Source organism: Pleurodeles waltl, chromosome 11, assembly GCF_031143425.1.
Source record: "Pleurodeles waltl isolate 20211129_DDA chromosome 11, aPleWal1.hap1.20221129, whole genome shotgun sequence".
Taxonomy (NCBI): Eukaryota; Metazoa; Chordata; class Amphibia; order Caudata; family Salamandridae; genus Pleurodeles; species Pleurodeles waltl.
In genome coordinates, this window is record NC_090450.1 from 96,265,270 (window position 1) to 96,289,825 (window position 24,556).

Genomic DNA, 24,556 nt, shown 5'->3' on the forward strand with positions numbered 1-24,556 from the left:
ATGGAACATCGATTTAAACCCACATCTAAATAGATTCAGAGGTGTGCGCTTACACGATTGCACCCTCCACCCCCACCTACTCCCAAACATGAGAGAGTTCCGCGAAGGACGCTGGTGACGTTGGTGCCAGGTGGTTCTCGGCAGGGAGACGCAAGGAGAGGCGCTGTGTAAGTGCTGCTGCGGCATCGTAAGGGGGGCCGCGGTGCTGCATGCTACATCAGTTGCTACGGAGCGGGTGCTGAGCCACTGAGCCCATTAGCCTGCCTGCTCTTCATTGGGCATGTGTGGGCGCCTGGTGGAAATGGGGGGGTTCTGCCCGGCCCCTTCCTTGCTCCTGCGTGTTCCTGCCACATTTGGGGTGAACTGGAGCCTGAGTGTGGCCTCGTGCCCCACTGTGTGGCCAACCGGCCAGCCAGGGATCAACATGGGTGCAAGGACTGAGGATCTGCCAGCCTGACTGCTGTGCATGGCTGCACTGTGGCTTGTGGCCTGGCCCTGCATGGCGGGTGTCGTGTTAGTGGGGCTGTCAAGGCTCACGATGACCACACTGAGGAGGCAGACACCAGGGGGCCAGGCATAAGCAAAGTAAGTATAGCAAGGAGGTTACTGCAAGGGGCGGAGGAGTAACAGACTAAGGAAACTAGTCACTTAATTGTCAAAACTGTTAACTTTAGAAAAATTCTGAGAGAAATTAACAAAGAACCCTTAAAGAATTCATAAAGTACCCTCCCCAAAAAAATTCATAATCCCCCAATATGTAGGGAACTCAGGGAAAATTAGAGCAGGACAAAGAGGCGCTAACATACATAACAAAACCCCTATGCGTTAAACAGGAATCCGAGCAGGAATTAGAGCAGAAACCTGGAATCACGCATCCAACCCCAATAAAATCTGCAGGTCAAACACAGAGGCTGCTGTAAGGAGATCGAGATCCAGAAGCCCAGGTGATGAAAACGAGGGAATGGAGATGGAGGTTCTGATGTCCAGTCTGAAACACTTCCTGCCAACCCGAGTTGATACTGATGACACCAAACACCATTGACACTGTACCCATAGGAAAAACAGGCCGGGGCGAAATCAATAATACTGGATGTGTTATATTGGCCGGGAGAGAAACTGAGGGAAGTACTACAAGCCCGGGCTACCTCCTAAATGCATCAAGCAGACAACAGATTAAAACAGGGCACCCCAAGCAGGTTGGAAATAAGGAGACAAGAAATATCAAGCAAATACAGCATAACCAGAGATTAAAGGCTTGTATGCCCCTTACAGACAAACATATGCGCCAGGCAAACACTATAACAAACTACTACAACTATCTTAATTCAAGTGCTGACTGTTCGCAGGCGCTGTACCCCATGTCTTGTGCTGCCCCAGTGCAGCTACGGGGGTTAAGTTGGTGGGGACTGAACCGGAGCAACTACGGGCCAGGAAGCTACAAATATCCTCACCGCAATCAATTCAATTATTGCATAATTTTGTAATTGGGATCGTGTATTAGAAGTAAATACACTACCAGCTCGGGTGGTGGCAGGCTCAAGGTATCTTTTATCAGGAAAACAAAATAAGAACCAGGAACAACATAGGAACCACTCCCGGGCTCAATCAGGATCACAAGAACCAGGTAACTCCTTTCAGACAACCCGATCAGAAAGTGCTCAATTGGAGACGGTAGTAATTCAAAATACAAATATGAAGGGGCTTGAATCAGATTAATCACAGTCTTCTAGCCCTCCAGCGGTACAGTCCTCTCCCATAGGTCGAGTAGGAAAAGCCAACCTTGCATTGTGTAGACAGGACTTTGGTTAACTTAGCTAGGAGCTCTTCTCTTTTGACAACTTTGCCAGTGCAAACTTTGACCCCCAATTGGATAGTATAACAGCAGATGACCTTAATTTCTTGGATGGTAATAGGCTAAAAGGTTACAGGGAAGAGGAGGACAAGCAATTGGAAGGACATATAGACAACTATCAAAATGGACAAAGTCAAAAGAAGAATGGAAATGACCTTCCTCTAGACCAACCCATTCTCAGCATTATGAAAATTATGTGCATATCATTGTATTGAATTGCAAACGTGCTCAAGGCCCAGTCTCTTGATACTGGAGCTGACCAGGCAATTTACAGCAATGATAACGACCACAGAATGGCTCTGGTGGAGGGCACAGTGAAGGAAAACTTAAGACTACAGTCTGTTGCTGAATCTGAAGATAGGCAAATATGCAGCCCACTGCTGGAGAAACTATTGGAAGTCCCGAAAGTTGTAAATGACCTAATCGAGGACTGAGGCTCAGTCTAAAAAATCCATTTACAACTGGCCCGGAGTTTAAAGTATCGGCTCCAAGAAAGGTAACGAACAGATCAGGTCCTCTATCCCTGGGACGTGTAGACTGCCCAGAAATCAACGGTTGTATGGAAGGCGTAGAGGAACTGAGTGAAATTCGTACACCAGTAACTGAAGTTCCAAGTGCAGTGGGAAAGAAGGCCCACATTAAAAGGGTCCAGCTAAAGAGAAAAAACAAAACCAAGGGGAAAAAAGGCTAAGGGGAGTAAAAAAGCCAAAGCATATAAGATTTTTAAAAATGTGACGTGGCAGTTAAGAGTAGCAGGGCAACATCATTAAAAAAAAAAACTACTCAACTTTGACAGGAACTCGCGCTCATCAACAGAATGTAGATCAAAACACCATGGTAGAGAGCCCAGGAAAAACATCTGAAAAAGACAGCAACTTTATGAATAAAAATCCACGGTTGCTGTGTGACAAAAGTTGTACTCTTCACTCATATAAATCGCATACCCACTGGATACAGGGGAAGTTTAGTATCCAGTACAGAAACTACAATCAATAAGAGGGTGGAAATAGATCCAGGAACGAACTTGGCTACAAACTGGGCAAGTGAGGAAACACCAAATGGAAAGTTCAAAAAGAGTTCAGCGATACTAAAACCAGCACAAAATTGCATGAGAGAAAAACATCCAGAAGGTGGAATGGTTACCAAAATAGAACATCAAGCCCAAGAACACTATTGTAATGCAGTGGAAAATTATAATAAAGTTTGCCAACAAAAAGCTAACACCACTATTGAGTGCATATCGCAAATAAATTATAAGAGACAACTAGGACATTGAAGTGTACTGAGTTTGAGGACAGTGAACAAAGTAAAAATAGCTACTCACAGGGAAATTGATGACTATTATACATCCCGGGTTCCTGCCCTCTCAATAAAAACATTTTGTACTCGGGCTTGGCCAGAAGAACATTGTAGCCAGATGAGGTCTCTCCAGCAGTCGAATGATAGTGCTCTGCCTGCACCGTTAAGGCCCGCACCCTATGCTAAAAGAAAAGCAAAAGATGAATTGTGGCTCTAAAGCAGTCAAACACAAGAAGGCAGCAAATATGTTGAGATGCACCCAAAAGGAGCAAAGACCAGGAAGGGCCAGCACCCATACGGCCCGCACTTGATGTTAACACCAAAGAGAGAGATGAATACTGGCACCAAAGAAGCCAGACACAGGAAAGATGCGAGCATAGTGAGATACATCCCAGAAGGAACAAAGATCTGGAAGTCACGCTCCTATTTACCCCAGAGTATTCTTCAAGAGGGAGTCGATATTGTAAATAGGAGTAACATCTTACGCCATGTCAACTCCCTGCCAGGCTTTCACACTGTAACATCCTCTGATTTGCTTTCGGTAAGATTTATACAAAGAAAAGGGTCAGACAGCAGGGAATCTTCAGAAACAGTCTGGGCCTCATCACGGACAGCAAACGAGATTTTAAATCAGTCCAGTTTGATGAAGACTTAGGGTCTAAGAATTGATATCCTGCAAAAGGAGCTGTATCCAGCTATATTTCTAGAAAAAGCACAAATACAACACTCACAAGTAAGCATGAGCCCAAAGATTACTTTGGCTCAATATTGCAGGGAACAATTAGTTCCAATCGACAACTACCTAAACGGATAAATCCAAGTAACATGAGGTTCTATCAGTTAATACCCCAAGGAACACCCCCAGAATAACACTGCAGCTGCAAATACATGAAGATCAGCTGTATCGAAGCTTGTAGCAAAAATGGACTCTCCTGTAATAAAAGATGGAATAAGACCACCAATAAAAATCCTAATTTGGAATATTGCAGGCCTAAAAGCCAAGACTGAGGATAAGGATTGGATAGAATTTATCAAACAACAAGTTGTTAGTTGCTTCCAGGAAACATGGTCTACAAATACCATCGCCTTAGATGGGTATTTCACCTTTTACCTACCTGCAACCAAACAATATAAAGTTAGACAAACTGGGGGTTTAACCATTTGGATTAGAACATGGCTTCTTGGAAACGCTGTAGCAACTCACACGGTACGAAGTATGGAAATACACACAATAGCAGTGAAACATGAGGTGTGGTAATTTGAAATAGTGAATGTGTATTTTCCACCGATTAGTTGGGTTCAAGTGAAGCCAGGAGTTCGGTTGCTCACAGAACATATCCTAAAGAGAAGAACTGGAGACCAGTGGAAATCCAGACTGGATCCAGGGAGAGGTGTCCTTTCCAGTTTTGCAATAACTTTCTACTAATAGTGGCGATTTCAACAACAATCCACATCCCATCCTAGGGGAATCAACTATTTTCAGAAGAAGATAATGTTTGGAATATACTGATTTCCCCCCTATTGAACGATGCTGAGCCTCAAAGAAAGGAGAACTAATTTTTGAAGCCTTAATTGAAGGCGGGATTAGTACTTTAAATGGAAGAACCAAATCAGACCAAGTATAGAAATCCACCTTCCAAGTTGGAAAAAGGCAAAGTATCATTGACTAAATGGCAATAAATATTGAAGCTTGGCATTGTATTATAGACATGAAAGTAGTGGATAGGATCGAAAGTGATCATGATCCACTGCTAATGGAGATTGTGCATCCGGATACGGGATTTTGGAAACCTGCTTCTCCATGTAAAGGAAATCACTCAATATTAGCCTTGATACCAAATAAGAAAAATATTGCAATGGCAGTGGGGTGCGAACCTTATCGTTACACCCTTAGTGAAATCTGGATGTCATCATTTTCTACGATTTTAGACCTACCAGGCAATGGGCTTTACCTCTTTCTGCAAAAAGAGTAACAATCTTCTAGCATAAACATCAATGGAAAGAGCTAAGAAAGTTAAAAACATTCCAGCGGCCAATCAAGGGTGGTTTGAAGAGGAGTGCTTAAAATGTTTTAAAACGGTACTATCACAAGCATTAAAGATTCTATACTCTAGCAACATCTATGAGCAACGATTCTTAGACTGCAGGCAACAATATAAGAAATTGCTAAAATACAAAAGGAAGATTTTTCCACATAAGCTCTGGGGAGACCTCCTAGATGAAATCTCGGCGGGAAATTAAAAAAAGGGGGAAATAGTTAGGTGGGGATGGAAAGGAACCCCCAAAAACTTGGAACTGAACATTAATCCACAACTCCGGGTTAATCACTTTACTACTCTGTACCGAGGAGAGCACAAGATTACTCCTGAAAGTATTAATGATCTAATAGGTCTTAAGCAAGTGTTGGAAGGCAATGATCCCAACTCAAGGGAGACATTGTCGCTTAAGAACTGCTTGAAAATGACACAGTGGTCCAAGGTGTAAGAATATGAAACAACGAGTCAGTCAGCTTCCAATAGCACTCCTCAATTTAAGCCCAGACAGATGACTTACGCTACACCCCGTGTTACAGTGTCAGTGAAAAAATTTAGTGAGAAAGAAATTGCGCAAGTCATCCTTACACAAAAACCGCACAAGGTGGCAGGCCCAGACAGAATTCCTTTGGAAGTCAATTGTAATCGTGTAGCCATATGGCTACCAGTCTTAACTCGCTTATACAACAGTGTTTGGTCCCTTGAAGAAATCCTGCCATCATGGAGAAAATCAATAATTGTTCCAATACATAACAAGCATTTGCAATGCAACGGGTCTCGCGTTTGCTCATGTTAGAGCTGATCGCGTTATAAACTCCTAACCCGACTTTTCACCTATCGGTCAAAAGTGCATTTATGTACATAACCCGAAAAAGTGAAATTAACTATGTAAAGCGCTCGACTTCTGCCAAGCGAGATCGCGCTCGTAAATTAGAGAAAAAGAAGTCCACAAGCCCGATGGAAAACAGCGAGCCTCGCATGTTTTCTGTACTTGGTCGCTGCGCTCGAGGAGGGCTAGCCACCGGAAAAAGGCATGACGTATGCGTGCCTTCGACTAATGAAAGCAAGCAGATTTTATTAGGCAAGCCAACGAACCAATAACAAACACTGACGTGAAGTTGACAGGGCTCCGAGCCCTTTTCTAAACACTAAAGCGTCTCGCTGCGATACGCATGCGCGAGCGCATGCAACGCAGGCTCGACCCTAGAAAGGGACCACTCGACATTGTGGTGCAACTACAGGCCAATTTGACTGCATGACAGTGTCAGAAAAACTCTTGCAAAACTGATACAGTCTTTCCTAGACCAGTGGTTAGAAGAAGGGGATTTATTATCACCATATCAAGCTGGCTTTAGGAGAGGCCAAAGGAAAATAGATCACTCTTCAAGCTGAATATGATCTGTTCCAAATATGTTTTCTTAAAAAATTCCCCGCTGTACCTGGTATTTGTTGATCTTCAAACAGCATTCGACAGCGTGGACCGCCAAATATTATGGCAACTTTTGATGGAAATGGGGATCCCTGAGAAGATTAAGGCTGTTAATTTTACTGCACACAGGAAACATGACAAGGGTCAGATATAGCATGAGAATTGACTATATACGACGGACATTTCAATCCAGGGAGGTGTTAAACAAGGGTGTGTTCTTGCACCAATCGTATTTAACTACTACATAAACGAAGTGGGTCAAAAACTGAAGAATCTAAACCTGGATATGCCATAATTAGCTAATGAAAGTACACCTATTTTGCTTTTCACAGATGATGCCGTGTTACTGGCAAGAACAGAGATATTGATGCATCGTCTACTAAAGGGCTTTGAGTCTTTTTGCGCATTAAGGAACTTCACGGTCAAAGTAAGTAAAACAAAATGTATGATTCTCAATCAAAAACAGAAGTTGCGAGCTACCTTCAAGGTTAATAACAGGTCTGTGTTCAAAGTAGCGACCTATGACTACTTGGGGTGCAGGGTAGGTGATAAATTGGCCTGGAACCTGCAGGTATATAAAAGCAATATCTCCCTGGCCCAACAAGCTGGAGCTGTACTAAGATTTGCAAAATCTACAGGGAACCATTCTGTACGATCCGCACTGCTAGCGTATAAAATGAAAGCAAGGGCTGCTGCATTGTCTGGGGATTTGAAAATATCCCTGCAACACAAATCACTGAAAACAAATTTGTACAACGACTGCTCTGACTAGGTCGTGTAACTCCTATGGATGCAATAAGAACAGATTTGCATATGGGAAAAATTTAAGACTATATAGCATTAGCTCCAATAAGATAATGGATTCATATTTGGTCCAAGGAGGAATTGAAATTATACAAAGCTGCAATGATTTTTATCATGAACTTACAAAACCTCAAAAATTGCCCTGGTTCAATCACATTTCAACTACTTTGGCTGCCATAGGCTTAGAAGAACTTTGGATTCACCCTGGAAAAAATCATGAAACGTAGCCTTGCTACAGTCAAAAAGCTATGTTGGGACCATAAGGCTTTAAGGATTTGTAATTTACCCGGCCCTCTGTTAAACCACTACTTTTTACTTAATCAAGAACTTAGACCAGCTACCTTCATTGACGGTATTTATCCTGACAAAAAGAAATCTCTTTATTTGAAATTTTGCATGGGTACATTACCGGTGCTTTCAGTGATCAAAAAGTGGCATCCTGTACCATTGGGGAAATCCGACTGCTGCCCCTGTACATTTGGCGGTCAAGAAACATTTGTTCATTTTCTTTTATTATGTCCTTTTACGATTAAACTTCGAAAACTGTATTTACGACCACTTTTCAAAAAGCAAGGTGTCAGGAAGTTTAAGGAAGCTGAAGTGTTGTGCATGCGCTCTGATAAAAAAGATCTTGTGATGACTGTTTCAGCATATATCTTGGAGGCATGGAAATTAAGATCACCCATTCATTTACAGCTCTCACCGTCCTAATAACTGCAATGTTAACAGTCTGCCAGTATTATCATGTTAAAATGTCTTTAGTTCAGTCGTGTTTCATAGGTCCTTAGTTCTTTGTAGAAAATGGTGTAGGAGGAAGTATATGTTTGCAATAACATCCCGCTTTCAGACATAATAGGTGATTCTTACGTTTTTTATCTATAAAGTAAGCACTGTAGGCAATGCTGTAGAAGATATGATAGGGCAGGTGTCCTGGAATGCTACTATTTTGGGGGTTTCATTACATGGTCCTACCTGATCAGTTTTAGGACAAGTACGTCTCATTTAAGCTTCATCATACTTGTGTTGAGCTGGTTAGTGCATCATCTGATAAAGTAATGGTGTGATCAGTTAGCCATTGTTGCAAAGCATATATGATTATTTTAGGTGTTCTTAGCCCTGTGCAATGGCGTATGTGAGTGAACCGATCGTTAATCATAGTTTTATTGACAACATTTTTTAATTATGTGACTTTTAAATGTACTATGAAGTGACGTTTTTTATCTGTAATTGTGAGTTTGTTATGGACAGATTGGCTGACAACAATAAAAGTTAAGAAAGTAAAGATTTCAAGTTCTACACTAGAGCACGTTTAAAGATCTTTAGTCGATTTCCATGTGATTTTAAGAAATGTTTTCCTTTATTCAAGCAGCACAGTACAGCAAGTCCTACACCAGCCTTTCCCGACCGCTTCTCCCTCGCATTCTAAATTCTATCCCACTTCTCAGCTACCACAATTCTAATATAAACATGTAACAATGTGTCAAAGTAGCGGATCCTTAGCACCGCTCTCAGAGATACAGATATATTCTGCACCTAGCAGCTCTGTCACAGACAAGAAAAGGTACAGGTTAGCTAGCGCCTACAGCCATCTCACAAGGATGTATCCAGACAGCTATCTACCAGCAGTCATCATTTACAAGGATATGGCAAAGTCTCTAACACTTAGCAGCGATCTCACAGACCTATACTGCGCTCCTAGAAGCTCCGTCACAGACAAGAAAAGGTCCGGGTGCCTTAGCTAGCTCCTACAGCCATCTCACAAGGATGTATCAACCGCTATCTACCAGCAGTCATCACTTAAGAGGATGTGTCAAAGTAGCTAACCCTTGGCAGCACTCTGAGACACAGATATATTCTGCGCACCTAGAAGCTCGGTCACAGACAAGAAAAGGTACAGGTGCCTTAGCTAGCTCCTACTGCCATCTCACAAGGATGTATCCAGACAGCTATCTACCAGCAGTCCTCACATACAAGGATGTGTCAAAGTAGGTAACCCTTAGCAGCACTCTCAGAGACGCATGTATATTCTGCGCACCTAGAAGCTCTGTCACAGATAAAGGTAGATTTAGGTAGCTTGGCTAGCTCCTACAGCCATCTCACAATGATGTGTGCAGGCAGCATATACAAGGATGTTTCAAAGCAGCTAGCCCTTAGCAGCACTCTTACAGACACTGATCTGTTTGGTGCTCATGGAGGTGCTGTCTCAGATAAGGATAGGTATCTTCAGCAGCCCTCTCACAGACACGGGAGGTCCAGGTAGGTCAGCTAGCACCTAAAGCCATGTCACAATGATGTGTGCAGGCAGCATATACAAGGATGTTTCAAAGCAGCTAGCCCTTAGCAGCACTCTCAGACACGGATATGTTTGGTGCTCATGGAGGTCCTGTCGCAGATAAGGATAGGTATCTTCAGCAGCCCTCTCACAGACACGGGAGGTCCAGGTAGGTCAGCTAGCACCTACAGCCATGTCACAATGATGTGTGCAGGCAGCATATACAAGGATGTTTCAAAGCAGCTAGCCCTTAGCAGCACTCTCAGACACGGATATGTTTGGTGCTCATGGAGGTCCTGTCGCAGATAAGGATAGGTATCTTCAGCAGCCCTCTTACAGGAAGGGAGGTCCAGGTAGGTCAGCTAGCACCTACTGCTATCTCACAAGGTTGTGCCCAGGCAGCTAGCTCCCAGCAGTCATCATATACAAGGATGTGTCAAAGTAGCAAGCCCTGAGCAGCACCCTCCCAGACATGTCCAGCGCTCCTAGAAGCCCTGTCGCAGGCAGCTAAGCCCAGCTAGCTTAATTCAGCAGCCAATGATGGGCCCATGTAGCCGGCTCCTACAGGCATCGCAGCCAGCTCACAGGAGCCTCCATCTTACCGACACAGATATGTTGCTGGAGCCAATTCCCAGAATCCCTTTCCCGGACGCACCATGTCCAGGTAGCCAGCAGCCCTCGCCCCCTCACACTGCAGCCTGACCCCTGCACATGAACATAATCCCGGGTAATTAGAAGCGTGCTGAAGCTCGGCGGAGATCTGTGCGGGAGAATAAACATGCCGGGCCCGGGAGCGCTGCACAGGCCCACGTCGGCGCTGCCCTGACCCTGTCCACATAAAGACGTGATTTATGGAGTGCAGGGCGCAGCAGCAGGGCTTCTGTCTTCTCTGGCAGAACCAAATTACCGAGGTGGAGATTAACATGCTTTCACCCGGGCCCGTTTCCAGACCGAGGGACCTTTTTTTTATTTACATTTTTTACCTTTAATTTCCTCTCTTTTTAACAGCTTTGTGGCTGAGAAGTGCTGCTAATAAACCGCGGTGGCGGGAGGGGTCCTGGATGAATTGGGGCTTGCAACTATTGTGTCTGCGCAGGGGGGCCTTGTTTACAAATCTAGAGGAATATTGTATTTTTGATCATTTACGTGTCATTTCTTCATTTTAAGAGGCGAACAGAACTGAATCGGGAAGTACCCACACAAGTGTGCAAATGACAGGGTTTCAGTAGCATCCCTTGTGGGTGTGCAATTCACAACCTTACAAGACGCACTTGGGCTACTTATGTAAATGTCTCTTTTGGGATTGTAAATTCAGACCCGGGAGTGAAGTGTAGGTTACAGGAAAGCCGACGGCTACAGACACCACAAAGTAGGTGAAACCCACAAAGTAGTAGATCTGAGGAGAGCAACAGCACTTCTGATGTACCTATAGGCACATAAATGTATACACAAAATTAAACTAGACACCAGCGGCGCGGAGAGCACTGCACCAGTCAGGGCCTGTGTAGTAACGGATGTCTGGTACAGATATTTTTTTAAGGGTGGTTATAAAAAGATAATATTCTTCTGATTTTTTTTTTTTTTCTCCTTATCTTTACGACTACCTCCCAAACCCAGTGCGTCATTGTACCATACCCAGTGCTTTCCTGGTGACGTCTGGAATTAAGAAAAGCCTGTCCTCGTGAAGACACATCCATAATTTATGCGTGAGTCTAAAGGAAAGTTCTGTAAACATGAACTTGCATCTTTTAGAGTGTTATAAAGCGCGAACCCAACCGAAGGACATTGGGACGCTTTACATAAACAGTCTACATTACCCAAGGTCATATATATATATATATATATATATATATATATATATATATATATATATATATATATATATATATATATATATAATTTTTTTTTATTTTTTTAGGCGATTGTGAGTTGTCTTAAATAACAGGACGTTGAATGGGCGCCGGGAGTCGAACGTGGTTCCCCGGTTCCAAGGTGGGCAGCCTTGGCCGTTAGGCCACATCTTCTGCCTACACTTGTATTTCAACTATATTGAAGAGTTTTTTTGTAGGAAAAAAACGAAACCGTCCTCCATAATAAATACAATTGCCGATAAATGTGTTATCGAAATAGAAGCAATCGCCCGTTGGACTCTTGTGCAATCTATAGTCTGTGAGAAACTGTAAAACCTCCACATCGGCGGCAGACTCGTGACGTTGCAACACTGTGCAAGGTGCTTGTGTGCACATATATGTGAAACCAGGCAAATGATATCAGCGCATGTTGTGTTGGTTTGCATAAAGTATCCTTTAGAGGACAAACTGTTCGCAGGTCAGAGCAGAAAAAATGCTCTGGGCACATGTTCGAATTGCTCAGACAAAATAAGTGTAATGTCCCCCGCTTAGGTTCCCCGTAATTCCATATCCCGTTTATTGTAAACATATTTTTTTCCATTTATCATTTAAAATACGACGTAGATGCCTTCTAGTCTGGACTGAGATTCCGCCTCTGTTCTTGTCCTTTCGGAGTGATGCCCCTCTGTTCAAGGTACCTGTACTGCTGTCCTGTTTATGTCGCACTGGCTGTCTACACTGCGGCGGATGCTGCTGTTCTGTTTGTGAGCGTGAGGTCCTTTACAAAAGCACGTATCACTAGTTGATATGTGCTCTGGGAGGCAGTTAAAGCTTGAGAAGCGTGAGTGCTGCAGGTTGTGCACGAGAAACCTATTGAAAGTGTGCTGTGGTGGGTGAGGGCAGTGTGTGCACGCGAAGTCCATGAAAGGTGGGCTGTGGTTTGCGCAGGTACGCTGCACGCGACGCCCCTTAAAAGTGGACCTGGTGCTGCTCTGTGCAACCCAAGTCCATCAAAAGTACACTGTGGTTGGCTCTGCTAATCTGTGCACGCGCGGCGGAGGGGGATGCTCTGCCTGTGCGCGTGAGGCCCATTAAAAGTGGACTATAGTGAGCGGTGCTGCATTCTTTCTGCACGTAGAGCCCATGAGAAGCGAGCAGTGGAGGGTGCAACTGGCCTGTTCGTCTGAATCCTTTTTTATATACAGGAGTATGACGGTGGATGCTGATGCTCAGTTTGTGCACAAGGAGCCTATTAAAAGTTGCTGCTGCTCAGTTTGTGCACAAGTAGGCCATTAAGAGTGGACTGGGGTTGGTGCTGCTACTTTGCAGGTGGAGCCCATTAAAAGTGTGCTGTGGTGGGTCATGCCGATCCGTTGGTGCGCGTAAAAGCGCGTTCAACGTGGGCACTGAGCGGCACCGCTCCGCTGTGAGTGGGAAGCCTCTCATGCGGGAACACAGCGGCGGATGTTGCTGCTCCGTTTGTGAGCTGGTAGCTCATTAAATGTAAATAGCTTGGCGCTTTCCTCGTCACCGTTGTCGAACGCTCTTTTGGAATTCGCCCTGTTCCCCGGGGGTCCCGAATAAGAGCCCGGCCCCCGCTCCTTGACTGAAAGACTTAAACTAGGCCTCGGCTTACAGCCTCCCGGGACCCTGGCTGACTTTTGAGCTAAGAGTTACGTTTTTTCAGATCAACATTCCTGGGTGGAGGGGTACCGAGACAGAGAATAGCAGAAGTTAGTTTTGTGGAATCGTAGAGAAAGGAGCCTGGGCCCCTCCAACTTGGACAGAGCCGCGCACGTGCAATAAATGGCCGGAAAGACGCTATAGGTGGATCACTTTGTCAACAGGATCACAGCACCCGTTTGATCTCCCGCCGAGGGATCCCGGGGTGAGTAACCGGTTGAATGCGCCTATCAGGCAGTGACAGATTAGTGTTGACAAACATTCGAATGTTGTGGTAAAAACCTGCAGTAAAACAACGCACTAAAAAGCTTTAAAAACGTCTAGAAACGAGTGCGTTTTTCTAATGCTTTTTTTATTAGATAACCATTTATATGGTTTGACACCATTATTGCATGTTACCCGGCTAATTGATTTTAGAAATTACCTTTAAAACGGTCGTTGCAAAAATCAAAAACAAAAAAACACGTGTGATGGGCACACATTAAACTGGAACACACAATATCGATCCTTTGTCGCCAGATAGTACAACATCGGGAATTTGGTACATACATGTTAATTCTTTAACATGGCAAATGGAAAATCCATGTCACATTGGAATTTAAAAGTTACATCCTTTTTATTTGTATTCTTGTTTGGACTGAATTTTCCTGGGGGTGTCCATTAGTACCAGAGAAAGAAATAAACGTCCTCCCCTCAGTGGCAAGAGGTGTCAATGAGTGTTGAAGTTAGCTTACTTTTACTAGGAGGGTTTATGGAGCGTTGTTATTTGAAGTACTTCACAGCGCTACACCCCTTTTGACGGACGAGGGCGGCAGAAAAAAACACCCTTCTGGTTTGTCCAAGGGCTTCCCCCTCACAACAGCTGAACCGGCGGTCGTGTTTTGTAAGCACGTGTGTTTACTTCTGTGCTTTCCTTGGCTCGTGAACCCGCCCGCTTGAAGAAAGCGCTTCTCCTCAGACACGTCCTAAAACATGCGGAAAGCCCCCGCGCCCCTCGCACCGCGAGCTCTTGAGGCTGAGTTTTCCCGTTTCTCGTCTGGTGTATTAACATTGTTATCGTGTTACGGGGTGGGCGGGGTATCGCCGTTCTGTGGCAGGGACACCCCGTCCTTTCACTTCTAGTTTGTAGTGCGCGGTCTGCGGCTACCGTGCGCTGGGGGCGTTAATTCAGCACACAGCGCCACCTACCGGCCGCCCGGGGTACCGCAGCCATCACCCCTGACATTCCACAGCCCTGGCCACAGAGTTAGTTCTTCACTAGCCATGACCCCTCGGCTGCAGACCCGGGAGCCCTTGTTTGTTTACTCGCCAACTTGTCCTTCTACTCGCCACCGCTGAGCGAGAGGGGCCGACGCCCCGCTTCCTAGCAGAACCCCCAGGCCTGTGGGCTGAGGCAATCAGCTTCCCAGATTACTTGTATTTAATGCACAATGCATCATAAAACAAATCCCTCATCCTGACAGGAAGAAAATAGCACAGCTCATAGCGCGAGCTGCTCCAATTTATGGCTAAATTAGAAAAAAAAGAGTTCCCAACAATGGGCCAGTTTAGGAAGGGCAGGAAATGAATGGTCAGCGAACCGGGGGCTGTCGGAGGTTCTCAAGCAGCGCGCAGCCTGGGAAGCTGTGGCCAGGTCTGTGGCCGCGCACAGACTATTGTTCCAGCGCTACCTACCACGGCGGTGTGATCCCGCGCAGAACAATGGCGATTATCCCGATAGCGGGTCAATGTCACAGATAGCAGGGCAGTGAGACGCATCAATCACAGTTGCCTGTCGTGACACCCCCTCCCTTTAAAGCGCAGGCCTGGTGTGGGAGAAGTACCCAGAAACTCATTAAAAATATAATATGATTCCGGAGAGGTTTCACTAGTAAAGGAAATAAAGTGGATGCTTCACAAAGTGCGTGGATAAAGTGCAATGGCCCCCCAAATTAACGCAGCTCAGGAGATCTTGGCAGATTGGTCACACACACCATTTAAACAATACTGCACAAATCGAAGAGCTATGAAACGTAAGTGTTTCTTGGAATGACCACGCGACTGCCATTTCATTTTGAAATGTTTTGAAAAATAAATTTAGGTACGGTGTTCTTTCGTGTAAAATGATAATTGTACTGGTACTTGCAAACGTAGGTACACATACAAGCAACACAAAAATATATAATTATTTGTTATTGTTTACAGATACCAATTTTGCGCGTATATTAACTTGTTAATTGACTAACGGAATAACTTTAAAAAAAAAATGTTTTACACATCTTTACACAATAATAGATTATTACGCATTCACAAAATAATTGCGAAATCCCATTTCTTTTTTCAGGGAGAGTGTATTTTTGTAAATATTTAATACATGCTTAGGATATTTGGTGTGTGTATATATGTTGGCATAAAACATTTTTTTTCATTGCAAATAGAAAATTCTTGTTTACAGAAAGTAACATCAGTTCCGACTGTCTACTCAAACTAAGCTAGTTGCAATAATTCAGGAATGTCTTTGGTTTAAATAGCCATCTTTCCTGCGCTGAGTCGCGGGAAATCCGTATGCTGACCTTGCTGCTACAATTAGCAAGCTCAAGCAGCAAAAGAAAACACGTGCGAGCAATTGCACTCTATTTAAAACACAGCAAACTCAACAAGTGGAGCGGGGTCGCGCCTATTTTGTTTTTAAATCTACTTTTGGTACGGGAGCCATTTCCAATCCTGATGCTTGAACGCACCGCTCCGATGCTATATATTTTTTTTTTTTTTTTTTTTTTTTTTTTACAGCCTCAAGTATGTAATCGAGCCCCCGGGTCTCTGTCTCCCGGAGCAGGATGCCTGGCTCTGTGAGTTTGTAGTCACACCTCATCTCTGGCCATGGCCTGGACTGCACACACAGGCACATTACAGCACATCAGCCCCCCTCCCCCACGCAGACAGCCTGCACAGGTTGAAGCAGACGAGACATCCCTGATGAGCCTGTCCCCCGGGCGACCTTTGGGTGACCTGCTCCCCCAGAGGAGGCTGTCACTTTAAGAGAGTCCCGGGAGAGGGGCCTCCGGCCGCTTCCGATTGCTCTGAAGAGCGCCCCTTTCCCTCTCTCTGGATGGACGAGCAGGTCTTCTTTAAAGAGACACTGGGTGACGCGGGCGCCCTCAGAGCGGGGCAGGGAGGGCTGAGGCCGGAGTACCGGGGGCAGGAGCAAAGGAGGCAAGGGGGAGGCTGTGAGGGTGGACAGATTCTGGAACAGAATCGTAGAGGGCAGACCCGACCTGTCAGGCAGAAGTGGACCTGGCAGACTGCGAGAAATAGATACAAGGATACGAGGCGGGGGGCTGGTGTGTGGTAGGGACCGTTCGATGGGCGCATCAGTCGGGACAGACTGAGTGAGCAGCAGGGCAGGCAGTGATGAGGGGGTCGACGGGCCCCTGATCTCTGGGGGAGGGATACCCTCACACCTCTCTGCTGACAACCGGGCAGAGAGTGCCCCCTTCAAGGGCAGGGAGTCTCAGCAGACAGCGAGAGGACCAGGGCAGAGTGTGGGTGACCTTGAAGTGATAGAGGTCAGAAGTGAAAGTTTGATGCACCTGGGATCGCTGGGTGGACTCGCTGGTCCGGGTGGGGGGGAGAAGAGACTGCCTCTCAGGGCGGGATACCCCTGCAGACAGTGAGAGGTGTAGGGCGGAGTGTGAGAGGGGCACCTCAGACATCTGAGTGACGAGACATCCTCAAGCCCGGCTGATAGTGCCTCTGAGATGTGGAGTATCTCAGGAGACAGTGAGAAGCAGACAGAGTGTGAGAGCGGCAGTGAAGTGACCGACATAGTGAAAGGTGAAAAGTAGACACTTCTCGGACGTCTGGGTGGAGGGACATTTCCGCCTCCCCACCCCCCCCCCCTACCCTCTCACTCGGCTCACAGAGGGTCCACCCGTAGGCGGGATGTCTCAGCAGACACTGCGAGGGGCAGGCAGAGTCAGAGAGTGACAGTGAAGTGACAGAGACGGACAGTGAAACCTGGACGGCGGACGCTCCTCGGAATCTGGGTGACGGGCCAACCCCGGACCCTCCCGCCCGGCTGACAGGCGAACAGAGTCCACTCGGGGGCGGGACATCTCAGACAGGGAGAGATGCAAGGCAGAGTGAGGGAGACAGATAGCGAAACGCGAAAGGTGGACGCTCCTTGGATGTCTGGGTGACTGGACACCCCCCAGACCTGACAGGCGAGCGGAGAGTGCACTCAGGGGCGGGCTGTCTCCGCAGACAGTGCAGCTGCAGGAACCCGAAGCTGAAGGCGTGACCAACCTCATTTCCTCCTCTCACAACTCTGAGTCCGCAGCCCCGGGACCAGGACAGGAGCCTGGCGCGGGATGAGCCCAGCAGAGGCCGCGGAGAGCAGAACCGGCCCCGGGGAGCTGGGCGCCGCAGGGATCCGCTGAGCAGCACCGGACCGTCCCGGACCTGGATAAGGGGCGCCGCTCGCCGCCGCCCCGCCTGAGGTAAGGAGAGCTGCGGCCGCGTGTCTGCTCTGCCTGCGGGTTTCGCTCCTGATCCGTCTCCGCGGAGCTTCCTTGTTCCTTCTCATGGCCAGCACGCTGGATTCCAGCGATCCTTCCTGCAGGTGACCCGGCATGTGTCCAACTGAATCCAAACACCGGATCCACCCGTGCGCCTACCGATTCACTACTGCACCTCAGTCCCCACCTACTCCTGCATTTTTTGGTGAGCGGTCTACTGCAGCACGGGAGTGGGCCCACACTCCTTCCACACGAATCCACTCCCTTCCTCACCTTGGATCCACTTCGGTACCCTCCCTCGATCCATTTTTCCAGCCACACCGAGGCTGCTACAACGACCATGCATGATCCGCTGCTGTGTTTCCCGGTGTGTGTGTCCCCGTGTGAACTGATTTCCCCCCCCCCCCCGGCCCCCACTTCCCCTCGGTTCGTCACCCTGAAGATCCCGGGATCCACTCCTGCACTATGTTTCAGTGGATCCAATTCTGAGCCGCTGGGAGTCCACCCCCACATCCACCTTACCTCTGTCAGGAATCCATTCTTAAAAGTTCGCGTGGATCCTCTCTCTAACCTCTAGGAATCAACCCACGTACCTCTATGAACCCACTCTTGTACCTCTAGGAATCAACTCTTGTACCTCTAGGAATCCACACCATCACCTCCCCCCACGGAACGCTACCTTTAGCTGGAATCGCCTGCTGTACGTAATTAGGACCTACTTCCTGCTGTTCTACGAATCCGTTCCTCTCCCTTCAGGAGACCCTCCATCCCTCCCGATTAAATCCCCGGGAACAGGTCCGGCGCGGTCCTCACAGACGCCCACCCCACGGGCATGTACTCCTGCATGTGCTCCTTACCGCATCCGTGCAGCTAGGCATTCCCGCAGCTCCACGGTAACTCGCCCCCCCCCCCCCCCCCCCTCACGAAGCACCTCTCCCTGAAAGCCCGTCCTGCACCTGTCCTCCTGGGCCCGACCCAGTTTTACTCTGCTCTTAAGGAACCAGTTGCCCCCGAGCGTGATCGTCACAGGTCTAAAGTCATCTCCATCTCGTGGGGTCCCATTCTCTTGGGGTGCCGGTTACAATACACCCCGGCACCTTGTCAGAAGTTTCCGAACAAGGCGTCTGAAACCCCCTCCACCCTTTTGTCGTGTTGTGGGACTTGTGGTCAATTTATGGAGGAGGGGGCACTGTTTCACGAATCCCCACAGCGGTTCACCTTCATCACACATCCATTCCGAATCCCGGCCCACCCCCTGACTCCACGCTGAGTGCTCCCTGCGTCTACCCCGCAGCTGGAAACTTTCAGGCCGATGTTTTGTTGAAAGCGCTTCGAAGCATCTCTGGCCTCCTCGTACCGCTGCATTCCAGTCTTCTACCTTATGTAACTTCATAAGAACACGTTATTCATACCCCAAATTTTTAACACTGGTCATCTAGAAAATGCGTGCACGAAAGTGTTGTGAACATAAGTGTCCATGTCGATCTACGCCTATGCGACGATGGATTTTTTTTTTTTAACACAACATTTTTGCATTTTTATGTGAGCCACAGAAATGTTCAATGGTGCGGGTCCATGTGACCAGTTGCAAATGGTTTCTAATGGGTCCAGGTGAGAATCCGGAGAACCGAAGAGCTTGACTTCTGGAATAAAACACCAGCTGCAACGAATGTCACCATTTACCCGCCAGTAACAGTTTCGCAACCGAATCAACTGGAACATACACCTTAGCCGCTCAAAAGATGGTCCTAACCTCTATGTCATCACGCACACGGCATAGAAACCACCTGTAACTAACTGGTCAACTCGGTTTATCGCATTGTGTAACATGACTAGAGAGAACCGCTACCATAAATTGCAGGAGTATTGCTTTTCGGACAACATCGTAACTCGGGCAGACCGATAGTGGACGCGTCAAACTGTGCAACTGTTTGACGACCATCCCAACAGGTTTCCAGGTTGTCTGCCCGCGCACTGGGATAGGTGTCGGCGTTTTTTGATATTCTTATGTAGCTCCTCGAGGAATTTTAAAGCTGTGTTCTCACGCATTTTCCTGTCCCTGAGATCACAGTCCCTACCCCTTGTGCACAGCAGCGGCACAAATTCGGAAACACAAGACACAAAAGGCACACTTAAAGTGTCGGGGTTATTTCCTAGTCAGAAAGCCTCCAGTCTCGCTATGAGGAACTGCGCCTCTTCTCAGTGTACAGGGGCTGGAATGTTGTATACATTTTTGTTCTTACTTTACCTCACAATTAGCGAGCGTACGCTTAGTCAACCAACACACTAGACCCTGTGAGAGGGTAAACACATCCAAATATATCTCAAATACAGAAAATATTTATATTTTACTACATGGATCAAAACTTTTATTTGAGCAGAAATAGGTTTTATTTAAGAAAATCTGTTTGCGTGCTGTTCCTGCGTTTTCCCCTTGTGGTTTTGCTCGTGCGCGGTGTCCCGCGCCCTGGCGCCTCCGCTACTTTTTGTTCCATCGAAGTTTGTGGGGAGTTTAGTGACCTAAATCTGCTGCCGGGTCATTGCATACCCTCTGTACCGCGCGGACTCTATGGCTCTTTAAATACAATGTCTTTGCCTCTTTTTAGCCCGCACGTGGGCGCATCACAAACCTGATGCGTCAGTGGTTCGTACGGTTAATGAGCGTATAATGCTGCCGAAGCGGTGTTGTGCCTTCGAATACGTATGACTCCTCCATCGTTTATTATTTATTTGTAAAGACAACCAATAAATTAAAACTGAAAGGTCCCTCTCCAGTCTCCACGTTACGTCAAATATAACCTCTAACATGTTTCAAATACACAGTACTTTTAATTATTTTTCTCAAAATACTGCATTTTAAAAATACGAGTCTTTCCCTGGTGTACGTTGCGTTTCTTAAACAATTTATAGACTGAGCACACGGGGGTTCCTGAAAATGCAGACCGGGGGACAGGGGAATCGGGTGGTAATAACTAGGCGGTCATTTGTGCAGTTTGTCACTTACTGTGTTAACTGCTTTGGATTTTTGCTCACTTGCATACGTCCAATTCATCACACCAGTAATCGGTCACATGCCCGTTTTTTTATTTTAATTTATTTTAGTTCCCCGATTCAAAGTGTATTTTTTAATTCACCCTTTTAGCACACCTAGCATGAACAAACCTCACAGCAACGCTGTAGTTTAGGGTGAAGTAAATCTATGGCCCCTGCCGGTTCGCAACAGAGCCGAAGCGAGCAGTGCGCCGTGCATGGGCCCCACACGCGTAAAAGCGATAAAATGGGCGCTGCGGGACGAATGGGTGGGGTGGAGGGAGTCTTGTGGGTGTCCGGGGCGGTCACATACACAAAGGATGGAAAAAATAAGGCTGGGCTGTAAATCCTAAAAGAAGAGCGAGAGGGGACAGGCTTCTGTTAGGGTGAACTTGACGGTTCCTAGATCAGCAAACAAACACTTCCCGGTCGCTCTGCGCTCCCACAGTGCAGGTCAGGCAAAGGTGACGGGCGCATGGTTTACTTAAAAACTAGAGTAATGCTGCGGGTGCCCTGAAGTACAGCATTTTTTTGTGACGGTTGACATTACGTCTAGGCCGCACGTTGCAGCGAATGCAGCGTTCCCAGCAAGTGGTGCCCAGACAGACTGGTTTTGATGCTGGCAGAGAACTTTGATTTCTAAACTGATTTATTCTTTATGACGTGGCTGAATATTGTGACGAGGGTCCAGATAACTACATAACTGTGGCTAACAATTGTTACATTTTTAGCAAGATTGCTTGGTCTTGGTGCGGCAGCGACCAGGAAGTGACGTTATACCAGGGCAGTCTATGGCCACTGCGGAACTGACATGGTTTACTTCTTCCCTTCTGTAGATCTTGGATGGGTGTTGCACTGAGAAGTTGTGCACGGATGCCAGTCAGCCGGATGTGGGCAGCTGGCTCAAGTTTGTGAAGTTTGCAGGGCTCTGGGGACAGCATAACCTCGTTGCGTGCCAGACCGATGACCAGGTATGTTATGAATAACATTAACGTTTTATGCTCTGTTTTGGTGGTGTAGCATATGCCTGAAGATGAAGTAACGCTAAGATATAGTCTGCACACCTCGGCCTGTTTTCAGTTGTACCGAAAGATCTGCAGCGCCAATTGAATAATGCGATTTTGCTACCACCGCCATTTCCATATAATGGAGTAGCTGCACTTGCCAAATAATTTCCTGAATAATATTTAGATTTTAACAAAAAATGTTTCTCACTCAAAAGGTACCAACACACTGCCAGGCATGATTCCGCTTTGTGGCAGGTTCTTTGCACAGGTTAACTGTACATCTTTTAAGTTACTGATTTTTGAGTTTATCTGTCAAACTGACTCTAGGGAGTTGCAGTCTTTGCCTAGGCAGTGTTAACGTGTAAAAATGTCAAAATATTCAAGTTACACTGCCACATAATGTGTTGGAATATGACCCATAATTTGCCGATTTTTGTCGCATAATTTTGTCAACTTGCCACATAGTCTACCCCTGCCACATAATTCCTATGGTCCGGGTGAAACGGTAGCACACTTTCAACAGGAACGTTTCACTGAGGCTGTGCCATTGTGTGCATCATATGTTTGGTGTAACACAAGTTTGCCTGCATTAGAATGCACTGCGACACTGTCACTTTTTAGACCTGTCATTGGCCTGCCTTAGCAAAGATGACATTAAAAAGCAGTGGACTGGTAATGTTGAAAATGACAATTTATTGACGACAGATCACTCAGGTGTCACATAGAATAATAGTAACAGCGCATACTAAATAGGATCCTTGAAGTGTGGTGGAGTGTTGTGGCCTGGTATATTGTGGGGTGGAAATTACGTTTAAAAATTGGCTGATCAGAGTTTTTTTTTTTTTTGTATTATGAATGCTAGCCAAGTTAGGAATACCACATAATAGGATCCATGTATGGTGAGGATACAGTACGCTTTTATGTGGACATTTAGATTTAAACTTGACAGTTTCACGGTTAGTGCTTAAAGCAGAGGTTGTTGCATTAGAACACTGTTTTCATTTACTTTTTATCTTGCAGAAGGCAATGTACTTGCATGTATCTCATTGAAGGATAGGTTTCTTGGTGGCACCTGGGTTTCGCCAAATGTATTGTTGGGCAAACACATTTTTTTTCTGACCCATTAAAAATCATTAGATAAAGTTTTTTTTGTTTTTGTTGGTGGCCATAATAGAAGATTGCTTACAAATTATGTTTTGACAAGACAATCCAAGTCAGCGTGGTAGTGTGTGTGTTTTTTTTTTTTTTTTTTTTTTTTTTTTTAAACCTATGCATCCATTATCTCACAGTAAATTGTGCAGACTTGTGTTTATATCCATACACCACATAGGAGGACATTTTATGGACTTGTGTGTGTGACAGAAGGCATATAGTGTGCAATAATTTACCTAAACAGTATTCTAAGCTTTAATTTGTCTGATCACACAAGGTAGTTGTTACCTTCAGGGGATAATATTATGGGTGTAATATTATGGGTGTAATCCACATTTTTTTTTTGTTTGTATGTTTCTAGGTCAGTGGTGGCAGTTATTAGTCTGTCAAATGCTTTCTTTTGTACTGCGCTGTGTGTGCGTGCTTGCGCATTAGATTGAAGACAGAGGTAAACACTCCGTACAATCCTGAGACAGACCAGCACAACTTCATGGAAAGATTTGATGACTCGCTGGTGTTTTTCATGACTTCTGGTTATTCTCAGTCTAATATCACACCAGGTGCCTTGCTCCACCCTATAGAAATCCTGTGAATAATTATATTATCCTCTTTCAGTCAGCCACAAGAAGTTATTATATATATATATTTTTTTTTTTTGCTCAAGTATAGCAGGCAGGATCAAAACCGAGGCAATGTCCTCCTGCAGACTTAGTTATCATACATGTCCAGGTCACTTTCCAAAATAGAGTATATAGGAATATTCTGCGGAAACCTAGTTTTAAATCTGTGTCTATACCCATGTTGTACGCAGCATTATTAGTACGCTTGAGTACGGTCGCGTAATGTCCTACACTGATGAACACCCATGTTTGATCTTGGTCTTTGTTGAAGAGTACATACAAGGAAATTATAAGTAAAACTTGAACAATTCTTCTCCTTCTTTCGACAGAGTGGTTTACTGTGAAAACACCATATGTAGGTGACACCGAAGTCTACTTGAAATGACATGTATTTGACTAGATGAGCATAAATATATGCCAGTGCATATTGTCAATTTGTTTGAGTACTAACTTTTGCCAAACTGATTTAACAGGTTTACTTACATTTGTAAATGCCTTGTGCTAGTTGACCCAGTCACCTGTAAAAGAACCACTCAAATCAGTGTGTCCTAAATAACTGTGGGTTTTTTGTCACTTGCTAAGTAGCATTGATCAAGAATTACTGTATTATTAGTCAGACAATGCATACAAACAGACAGAAAGCTGAGCAAAAGACCCACCTACCCTACTTCCAACCTGTATTTGACTTCCGTGGGTGCTGTGTGTGTTTTTCTTGTGTAAATTGTTTCCTAGCCATCAGTGTTGACCTTTTTACTAGCTTGCTCATATTATGAGTGCTATGAAATATGGCTTCAAACAGTGATTTTTTTTTTTTTCAGTATGACAAAAACTCTGCAAATTCCCAGTAGGAATGCATTGATGGAGCAGACTTACAACCAAGGGAATTAGTACACAAAAGTTGTTTTTAATCCTCAGAGCAAAATATATTTGGCCTAAAATTGACATTTCAGTGGTATTAATAATTATTATTTTCAATCACTTGTTGAGTAACATTGAGTACAACCGCCACTTCCCGGAAACAATTTAAAT

At 45.7% G+C, this 24,556-nt stretch overlaps 1 protein-coding gene across 5 annotated transcripts in view; it reads left to right on the forward strand.

The window, feature by feature from the left end:
• The window catches only part of MECOM (MDS1 and EVI1 complex locus), a 1,802,619-nt gene that overhangs the window by 1,671,800 nt on the left and 106,263 nt on the right, over positions 1 to 24,556 (forward strand). For 3 of the 5 annotated variants that reach the window (XM_069213205.1, XM_069213204.1, XM_069213206.1), the window contains one exon: positions 21,585 to 21,719. In XM_069213205.1, coding sequence (XP_069069306.1) covers positions 21,585 to 21,719 — 135 coding nt within the window. Of the gene's footprint in view, positions 1 to 13,282; positions 13,428 to 16,399; positions 17,701 to 21,584; positions 21,720 to 24,556 lie in introns of those variants that run through there. The other 2 variants (XM_069213208.1, XM_069213207.1) reach the window with 2 other exon arrangements.